Here is an 11343-nt window from a genome sequence, read left to right on the forward strand (position 1 = left end):
CAATGTTATCCATAATTTGTTATGATCCACACAGTCGAATACCTTTGCATAGTCAATAAAACACAGGTAAACATCTTTCTGGTATTCTGTGCTTTCAGCCAGTATCCATCTGACATCAGCAATGATATCCCTGGTTCCACGTCCTCTTCTGAGTCTGCCTTGAATTTCTTGATGTCGTCTTGAAGACTAAGTTACATCTGACCCAAGTCGACATACTGCTGCAGCAATTTATGAATGATTTTCAGCAAAATTTTACTTGCCTGTGATATTAATGATATTGTTCGATAATTTCCGTATTCGGTTGTATCACCTTTCTTGGGAATAGGCATAAATATGGATCTATTCCAGTCAGTTTGCCAGGTAGCTGTCTTCCAAATGTCCTGGCATAGACCAGTGAGCACTTCCAGCGCTGCATAGCCATTTATCAAAACAACTCAATTGATATTCCATCAATTCCTGGAGCCTTGTTTTTCGCCAATGCTTTCAGTGCAGCTTAGATCCTTCAGTACCATCAGTTCCTAATCATATGCTACCTTTTAAAATGGTTGAACGTCAACCAATTCTTTTTGGGATAATGACTCTGTGTGTTCCTTCCATCTTCTTTTGACGTTTCCTGCATCCTTTAATATTTTCTACATAGAATCCTTCACTAGTGCAACTCGAGGCTTGAATTTTTTCTTCAGTTTATTCAGCTTGAGAAATGCCGAGCGTGTTCTTCCCTTTTGGTTCTCTATCTCCAGCTCTTTGCACATGTCATAATACTTTATCTTCTCAAGCCGCCCTTTGAAATCTTCCGTTCAGTTCTTTTACTTCATCATTTATTCCTCTCCCTTTAGCTACTCGACGTTCAAGAGTAAATTTCAGAGCCTCTTCTGACATCTGTTTTGGTCTTTTTTTTTCTTTCCTGTCTTTTTAATGACCTCTTGCTTTCTTCATGTATGATGTCCCTGACATCATTCCACAACTCATCTGGTCTTTGGTCATTAATGTTCAATGCATCAAATCTATTCTTGAGATGGTCTCTAAATTCAGGTGGGATATACTCAAGGTCATACTTTGGCTCTCGTGGACTTGGTCTAATTTTCTTCAATTTCAACTTGAACTTGCACATGAGTAATTGATGGTCTGTTCTGCAGTCAGCCCCTGGCCTTGTTCTGATTGATGATCTTAAGCTTTTCCATCGTCTCTTTCCATAGATGTAGTCAATTTGATTCCTGTGTATTCTATCTCGCAAAGTCCACGTGTATAGTCGCCGTTTCTGTTGTTGAAAAAAGGTATTTGCAATGAAGAAGTCATTGGTCTTGCAAAATTTTATTATGCGATCTCCAGCATCATTTCTATCACCAAGGCCATAGGCCATATTTTCCATCTACCAATCCTTCTTGTTTCCAACTTTTGCATTCCAATCACCAGTAATTACCAATGCATCCTGATTGCATGTTCAATCTATTTCAGACTTCAGAAGCTGGTAAAAATCTCCAATTTCTTCATCTTTGGCCTTAGTGGTTGGTGCATAAATTTGAGTAACAGTATTAACAGGTCTTCCTTGTTGGCATATGGATATTATGCTGTCATTGACAGCACTGTACTTTAGGACAGATCTTGAAATATTCTTTTTGATGATGAATGCAATGCCATTCCTCTTCGAGTTGTCATTCCTGGCATAGTAAACCATATGACTGTCAGATTCAAAATGGCCAATGCCAGTCCATTTCAGCTCACTAATGCCTAGGATATCGATGTTTATGCTTTCCATTTCATTTTGATGATTTCTAATTTTCCTAGGTTCATACTTCATACATTCCATGTTCCAATTATTAATGGATGTTCGCAGCTGTTTCTTCTCATTTTGAGTCGTGCCACCTCAGCAAATGAAGATCCCAAAACTTGACACAATCCATGTCATTAAGTTCAACTCTACTTTGAGGAGGTAGCTCATCTTTTGCGTGCCTTCCAACCTGGGGGGGGGGTCATCTTCCAGCACTATATCAGATAATGTTCCACTGCTATTCATAAGGTTTTCACTGGCTAATTCTTTTCAGAAGTAGACTGCCAGGTCGTTCATCCTAGTTTGTCTTAGTCTGGAAGCTCAGCTGAAACCTGTCCGCCATGGGTGACCCTGCTGTTATTTGAATACTGGTGGCATAGCTTCCAGCATCAGAGCAACACACAAGCCCCCACAGTACGACAAACTGACAGACACATGATTCCTACATCTGCACAATCAGAATACTGGATTTAAAATCGCACTCTAGTAGCAAAGACCCATTTTAAAGTACTTTGGGGTTGTTATTACTGTATTTAGGCACCCAGAAACAGAAATTTAAAATATCTCAATAGTCTCCTCTTTGTGCCATCTCCAGATATCCCCATGAATAAAACACCTTCGTAGAAACAGAAGGATTTAAGAATGGTTAAGAGGATCATTAACATCATTTATTGGAGCCACTCAGAACTGCAGATCTGAGGCTATGAGAATACTCAAGCCCTTCTGTGAGTGTGTGTCTCTCAGAGACTTTGTTGTTAACTGCCCAGGTGGCTCTGACTCATGGCAACCCTATGTATAACAATGTAAAGTTGCCTGGTCCTGTGCCATCTTCATGATCCTTGGCATTTTTTAGTCGTGCTGGACAATATTCTGTTCTGATGCATAGGGTTTTCAAAGGCTACTTTTCAGGAATAAATTATCAGGCCTTTCCTCCTACTTTATCTCAGTCTGAAAGCTCCACTGAAACCTGTTTACCTGGATGACACTGGTATTTGAAATACTGGTGGCATAGCTTCCAGCACTGTAGCAACATGCAAGCCACCACAGTACAAAAAAGTGACAAACAGGTGACACTCACAGAGACTAAAACCAAAAAACCAAACCTGTTGCAATCAAGTCAATTCTGACTCACAGTGACCCTACAGGACAGAGTAGAACTGCCCCAGTTTCCAAGGCTGTAAATCTTTACAGAAGCAGACTGCCACATCTTTCTCCCGAGCGGGCTGGTGGGTTCCAAACGCCGACCTTTCAGTTAACAGGTGAGTGCTTTACCACTGTGCTGCCAGGGCTCCTCTCACGGACTAGGCTCCATGAAATACCTGCCCATAAGTAGAAGGGCCTTACAGTGCTAGAAACTGTATTGCTGATATTAAAATTAAACATCAGAACCATATGTTTAAAACTGAAAATTTTCAATCTGCATGCAAAAAGAAAAATATATAGATTTTAAGAGGTTTGGTTCTTTACCACTTGATAAGCACAACCTAACAAGATACTACTGGACATGCTATCAGGAGGGACCAGTCCCTGGAAAAGGATATCATGCTTGGTAGAGGGTCAGCGAAAGAGAAGAAGACCCTCAACGAGATGGACTGGCACAGTGGCTCCAACAACGGGCTTAAACATAACAATAATTGTGAGGAGAGCACAGGGCCACACAATGTTTCATTCTGTCGTACACAGGGTCGCTATTAGTTGGAACCAACTCAACGGCACCTAACAACAAGGTACTATTAGGTGAAGTGTCAGATTTAAACATGATGATTGGCCAAAGACTCATGACATTCTGAAACACTGAAAGGTGACACCAGAAACAAACTAGAAATGGTTATATTAAAGTGGAAATGGTTAATAACTGTGGTGCTATTTATCGAGCACAGGTGGTATAAGAAGTCAAACTTTTGAATACACCTTTTTATATAGTTTTTAGTTTTGAACTATGTGAAGTTTTATACATTACAGAAATAATTCAAAGTAAAAGCAAACCTTAAAATTAAATGTAAACAGAAACAAGTAAACATAATTGCATATCAAAGTGCCACCGTCCACCTGTCAGTTTGTCATGCTGTGATGGATGGCATGTTGCTGATGCAAGAAGCTACATCAGTATTTCAAATCCAGCAGGTTTCAGTGGGGCTTCCAGACTAAAGCAGACTAGAAAGGCCTAGTGTTCTACTTTCGAAAATCAGTCAATGAAAACCTCATGGATCACAACAGAACACTGTTCAATACAGTGCTGGAAGATGAGCCCCCTAGGTTGAAAAGCACAACTCAAACATACTACCAATCATGAAGATGGTGCAGGACTGGCCAACATTTTGTCCTGTTATAAATAAAGTCAAAGAGCCTTGGTGGTGCAATGGTTAAGCACTTGGCTACTAACTTAAAGGTTGACAGTTCAAACCCACTCAGTGTCTCCGTGGGAGAAAGATCGGGTGATCTGCTTCTATAAAGACTGCAGCCTAGGAAACCCTATGGGGTAGTTCTACTCTGTCAAATGGAGTCACTATGAGTTGGAATTGACTCAAATGCACGTAACAACATACATACATAGGGTCACCACAAGTTGGAGCCAACTTGATGGCAACAAACAACATCGAATAGATCACATAACCATGCAGAAGAGTTTGCACTCAAGCAAATGTTTGAGCATGGTAATCTTATGTCAAAGCCTTAGTGTAAATATGTAACCAGTAAGTACAAAAATACAGTCATGAGCTGCATGACATCTGTTCGGGTAACATCCAACTGCATATCTGTCTGTGGTCCCATAAGGTTATAAGAGCTCAGAAATTTCGATCAGAGAATGGAACACAGCAAACATAACTGGATGTAACAAATATGACAGCTTCCCACATGCGACCTGTGTATCTCACGTCTCTTGTATACAAAGCAATTGCGCTGCCCAGCATATAATGGTACAGTACACATATATGGTACAGTACACATATAAGCTATAACACATATGTCTTGATAGTCATAATAACCACCTGTTACTGGCTTATGTACTGTACTGTACTTTCTATCGTTATTTTACTGTGAACTTTCCCTACTTATAAACAGAAAGTTTACCATATAACAGTGTATGCTTTAACTTGTAGACAGCAGTATCTAATCTTAAGTATTGTGCATCTCTTGAGTGTTGTAGCATTTTCTCTGCTTGATTTTCTTTAGAAAATATTACTGTGAAGCGCATCATGGCTGCCAAAAGCAGCAAAACTGGTGCTAGCAATAGCAGCAGCAAGAGGCAAAGGAGAAGTGTCGATCTGGAAGTGAAACAAAAGGTTATTAAAACACAAAGGCGGAAAATAAGTGAATGTTACTGCTCACAATTTAGGCATGTTCACACAACGTTCAAACCACATAATGTCCTATTTCACAGAACGTATTGTGGACGTTAAGTGATGCCTGACTGTAAATGCAAAAAAAACCACAGTACTTTGTAAGTTTTTAGTTGGTGGTACTATTATGATTTTGAAACTATTTGAATGTTACTAGAAACCAAAGATTTTATTAATAGAAGAGGTAACAAATGTAAAATAACAGAAAATAACAAGATTTTCCCATTTATACCATTTACCCCATGAATGTTTCTTGCTTCAGCCTAATAAGTCAGCCTTGAGCAAACACCTCTGAAAACCATTAGAATTCTTGCCTAAAACCCACCTTTATGCCCCATTTTTGCTTGCCAACTTCCTCTTAGCAAGTTTCTAGTGCCCCAAGTCACCCAGAACTCACAAAAACCTTGTTTCACCTTACTCTTCGGAGTTGAACTCAGACTCATGCCGAGGTCTCTCTATCGCAACAGCCTGAATAAAGTCTACTTTCTCTACTTAACATTGTCTAGCACCATTCCTTTGATACTAAAAAAGCTTACAATTTTAAACGTTATTGGGAATATGAGTATGGATTTATGATGTAAGAAAATATGTATTTTAAATGTTCACAGAAAGGCAAAGACAAAACTGATGCAATGGCAATTGGTTTTGGCTTAGCACTGAGCCCATGTATTGCACAGACCTTGATTTCTAAAAGGAACCAGAGGTTTGGGGAGAAATGGTTGATTCTAGGTCTAGAGCAGGAAAGTACAAAGTGATCCGGGGACTTCTTTTGCACTCAAACACTAATAGGGTTGTGTCAACAACCTATGTGGCCAGTAAAACTAAGAAACTGAATTAACTTTAATTAATTTAAATATAACAATAAACTTGATTCAATCGTTGGAAAAGTATGTTTGGAGTAACCTGGGATTGTGAATGTCCTTTTTCAACAGTAAAATATATGAGGTGTGCTGCTTTTGGATTCTGGAAGACTGGGTACAAAAGGAAGGAAATGTAAAATGTCCCATAAATAAATTTATATTGAGTACTTTAGTTGTTCATTTCATTTACAATTTTTACATTGACAATAACTGGATACACTGGGTTAAACAAGATTTTTCATTAAAAATTACACATTTACACTTTTAATTTTCTAATATAGCTACTAAAATAAATTACATCTTTGACTCACATTACATTTGCATTAGACAGAACTGTGCTAGACCCAACGTCTACTTTACAAAAAATACAGAAGACAAAGTAATTGAACAAAATCATAATAAAACAGTGAGAACTCTGAGAGCCAGAACTCAATGGGATTGCCTTGTTTTTCTGATCGCGTTGTTTTTCTGGGGCTCGCATGTTTTCTACTCTTGACAGGGTGCTTACCACTTTTCTCTTGCTCTCTATTAAGAATCCAACCTCATCAACACCCAGTGAGTTTTCCTTCTCTTACAGGTTTCTTTCACAGGTTTTACTGTATCAGAATGCTGAACATTTTACAAGACAAGCAGGAGAATGTTCTGTGTGAGACAGATTAAGCAGATCTAAAAATAAAAAGGCAATGTGGAAATCTTGTTCAGATCCTAGCTTCAAATAATGCAATAACTATAATACTTTATGGACAACTGGAGAAATTTTCACTTGTTGCATGGGACAATGAAGATCTGGGTTTTTCTGGTAGGACATTGGCCTTAATTGTAGGCAGTGCATGCTTAAAGGGTGAAGTGAATGTCTGCAATTAATCACTGGTTGCTTCATCATAATAATTTATATATATGGACAAATGAGATAAAATTTTAACAATCGGTGCATCTAGGTCATGGAGTTACGGTGGTCATTTTATTAGAAGTACATATATAAATTATAGCTAGCTCTGATGCACAAATTTACTTCTGATTTCCACACCAGGAACAAACTAATGGTCATGGCTTGGAGGATCGTGGTGACGAGGAGCAGCAGCCACTTCCTACAGCCGCGAGCTGAGGAGAAACACTTATTTTCTTCCGCAAAAGACTCATAGGGGCCCTGGGTTCAGACCAGGCTGGCAGCAGCAGTGTTGGCAATAGTAGAAGGTCCCATACACATAGGCCTGTGGGCTAATCAAGATTGTTATAGGCACCCCCTCTCCTTGGCCAATGTGAAGCTACCTGTTTGATGAGCCACCCACCTGAATGCCCTCCACTACCACCACTGCCAAACAGAAGTGTGCTGGCTTCCTCCAGAAAGCAGCCTCTGCAGATCCTAGCAGCAACTGCAATGATACACTGCTGGAGAGAATGCAAGATGGCAAAGCCCCTCTTAAAAAATAGGTTGGCAGTTTCTTATAAAGTTAAACATACATCGACAACTAGACAGCAATCCCCCTTCTAGGGATATACATGAGAAAAATGAAAATTTTATCTTCACATAAAACCCATGCAGGAATGTTTATCACGTTACCTTTACTCATAACAACTGGAAATCCCGAAGACCCTCAATGGTGAATACACAAACTATGGTATGTCTACACAATGGAATACTGCACAGCAGGAAAAGGAACAAACTATCCATACATTCATCAACTTGGATGACTCTCAAATGCATTATGCTAAGTGCAAGGAGCCAGACTAAAAAAGCTACATAGTGCATGATATGTAACGGAACAGCTGCCAGCAATTCAGTCGAGGGAAAGTTTGACTTAAAAGGGACAGCACGAGAGAGGTCTTTGGAGAGAAGAGAGGTACTATTCTGTACTTTCATTGTGCTATTGACAAGAAGACATAATGCACTGGTCAATCCACATTCCAAAAGTTAATTACTGCTTTGAAATTTTGAGGCAAAAAAAAAAAAACCTGCATTGGTGACAATTCAATATTCTGATGTGTGAACAGGCATTTACCTAACAACTCTTTTCCTGGTGGCCATTAATTTAATGGTTTCCAATATGTATCACAACAATCAACAGGGCCATCAAGGTGCTTAGAGATCTCCATGAAACACTTGGGCAAGGGGAATTGTTGGGTCAAAGGAAGTACTAATAGAAAGGCTTCTGCTACCTGTGGTTACCATTTCCAGGCTCCTTACATGAGGAGTCAGTAAGGCAGTTCCCAGCCAAGTGTGGGGAAAAATGGCTCTGGATAAAACTCCAGGCCCAACAGCCCCTTGCCTTGTCCTACTTACACAAGAACCCTAGCTGGTCTCCCGTATTCTCCAGGACCTGCAGGTGGGGTAGGAGCCAGTATTCTAGCCAAGCCCGACAACTGCAGCATCAATTCCTAGTCTGGTGCACACCCTTGTACTGTCAGAATTACCACAATAAGGACTCTGTCACTGAGCACAAGCTCTGTGCAACTGCAGGACAGAAGCACCACTGCCGTATCCTTCTCAGATGTGTTCTAAAGAATGAGGGACATCTGAAGATTTTCCCATATTCCTTACATTTATAAAATCTCTCTCCACTGTGGAGAGGTTATATGGTTAGTGAGGTTTGAGGATTCTCAAAAGAATTTTCCACATTTCATACATTCAAAATGTTTCTCTCCAAGTGATTTCTTACGTATTCAGTGAGGGATGAGGAATAGGTAAACGCTTTCCCACATTCCTTACGTTCATAACATCTCTCCCACTGTGAAGTTATATTCAGTAAGCACTGGTGTGATGGTTAAGATTGTGCGTCAACTTGGCTGGGCCATGATTCTCAGTGTTTTAATGTAATCACTCCCATGATGGAATATACTGTGAGTAGCCAACCAGATGAAAGGGAGTCTCCTTGGGGGTGTGGTCAGCATCTGAATATAAGCAGACGTTCTGGCTTTTTGCTCTCTCCGGATCCTGCAGCTGCCTCCTGTCGTCTCATCTCCGGTTCTTGGGTCTTGAGCTGTCAGTTTATCTGCCGAACTTGGTATTCATCGATCTGCACAGCCTGTGAGCGGGAGCCCTGCTCTCCGACCTGCCGATCTTGGGCTTGCCAGCTTCTGCGGCTGCATGACTTGGGAGAGGCCTCTATCCTGATCCACGGACTTGGGACATTCTAGCCTCTACAATCACATGAGCTGTTTCCTTGATATAACTCTCTATATATATATTTATACACTTTACCGGTTTTGCTTCTCTAGAGAACCCAGCCTAAGACAACTGGAGACTGACTAAAGGCTTTCCCACATTCCTTACGTAAGGTCTCTCTCCACTGTGAGTTCTCACATGTGCAGTGAGGTGTGAGCATTGAGGAAAGGCTTTGCCACATCCCTGACATTCATAAGGCCTCTCTCCACTGTGCATTCTAATATGTGTAGTGAGGCTTGACGACTGACTAAAGGCTCTCCCACATTCCTTACACTCATAAGGCCTCTCTCCATTGTGAGTCCTCACATGTGCAGTGAGATGTGAGCACTGACGAAAGGCTTTGCCACACTTCTTACATTCCTAAGGCCTCTCTCCATTGTGAATTCTCATGTGTAAAGTGAGGTTTGAGGACACATAAAAGGCTTTCCCACATTCCTTACATTCATAAGACCGCTCTCCTCTATGAGTTCTCACATGTCTAGTAAGGTGTGAGCACTGACGAAAGGTTTTGCCACATTCCTTACATTCATACGGCCTCTCTCCACTGTGAGTACGCATATGTCTAGTGAAGTTTGAGGACCAACTAAAGGCTTTCCCACATTCCTTACATTCATAAGGCCTCTCTCCACTGTGTGTACACGTTTGGTAAAACTTGAGGACCAACTAAAGGCTTTGCCACATTCCTTACACTCATAAGGCCTCTCTCCACTGTGACTTCTTACATGTGCAGTGAGGTCTGAGGAGTGACTAAAGGTTTTGCCACATTCCTTACATTTGTAAGGCCTCTCTCCACTATGAGTTCTTATATGTGTACTGAGGTGTGATGGCCAACTAAAGGCTTTGCCACATTCCTTACATTCATAAGGCCTCTCTCCACTGTGAGTTCTTCTATGTGTAGTGAAGTCTGAGGAGTGACTAAAGGCTTTGCCACATTCCTTACATTCATAAGGCCTCTCTCCACTATGAGTTCCTATATGTGTAGTGAGACTTGAGGACTGACTAAAGGCTTTGCCACATTCCTTACATTCATAAGGCCTCTCTCCACTGTGAGTTCTTACATGTGTAGTGAGGTATGACGACTGATGAGAGGCTTTCCCACATTCCTTACATTCATAAGGCCTCTCTCCACTGTGGGTTGTCATATGTCTAGTGAGGTGTGGGGAAAGACAAAAGGCTTTACCACATTCCTTACATTCATAGGGTTTCTTTCCAGTAAGAGTTCTCACAGGAGTGCTGAGGTAAGAGGGACAACTGCAGGCTTCTCCACTTTCCTTACACTGACAAGCACTGCATTCAGAGTGACATCTAACATGATGCTGAAGGCATTCAGGATATGCTTCCACAGCAGTTATTTTGAGCACAGGAAGGTTTGGAATCTGGCTGAAGGTCTGTACACACTGAATGTCTTCATTACTTTCACAGAGGTTCCCTACCATATGCCTTGCTAAAAAAAAGGCAGTATGCTGTTGGATATAAATTTGTTACCACTTCACCATTACCATACACAGTAAACATGTATTTTTTTTGTCCTGAATTTTATCATGTTTCATAGATTAAATCATCTGGCAGAGAAGCTACCATTATTTTCATTGTGTTTCTAAAATACGTGTCTAATATATTGGGTCTTTCTGATAATTGTATATAAGTGAAATATGTTTCAAATATTCAATATCTTACATTTATGAAAATATTGTACTGTTGAAGTTCTGTGAACACACAATACTAGAACTGGTTTTATATACATATATAAGACACCTAGATGGCATACAAAGTTTGTCCTCAACTAGAACCTAAAGGTTAGTGGTCTGAACCCACCCAGCGGCACTGTCGTGAGTATGAATAGACTCAAAAGCAACAGGTTTGAGATATATATATAGAACCTACCAGTGGCCCCACAGCAGAAAGATGTGGCAGTCTGCTTATGTAAAGATTATGGCTAAAAGTTGGAATTGACTCTATGGCAATGTATTTTTACATACGTATATATATGTATATATACACAAATATATAAACACGGGGTCACAATGAGCTGGAATCAACTTGACTATATATATATATATATATAGTTGTTTGGTGCTGTCAAGTTGATTCCTACTCATAGTGACAGAGTAGAACTGCCTCATAGGGTTTTCTTGGCTTTAATTATTACAGAAGCAGATTGACAGGTATTTCTGTTGTAGGGCCACTGGATAGGTTTGAATTGCCCATCTT

At 40.3% G+C, this 11343-nt stretch overlaps 1 protein-coding gene across 1 annotated transcript; it reads right to left on the reverse strand.

The window, feature by feature from the left end:
* Positions 1-9171: 9171 nt before the first annotated feature.
* On the reverse strand, positions 9172-10568 carry LOC111819007 (zinc finger protein 699-like). Its single transcript, XM_023724375.1, is given in 2 exon segments — positions 9172-9767; positions 9770-10568. Coding segments are annotated over 2 exon segments (1371 nt in total). The 3' UTR covers positions 9172-9195.
* Positions 10569-11343: the final 775 nt, after the last annotated feature.

Source organism: Trichechus manatus, unplaced genomic scaffold (genome assembly GCF_000243295.1).
Source record: "Trichechus manatus latirostris isolate Lorelei unplaced genomic scaffold, TriManLat1.0 scaffold00244, whole genome shotgun sequence".
Taxonomy (NCBI): Eukaryota; Metazoa; Chordata; class Mammalia; order Sirenia; family Trichechidae; genus Trichechus; species Trichechus manatus.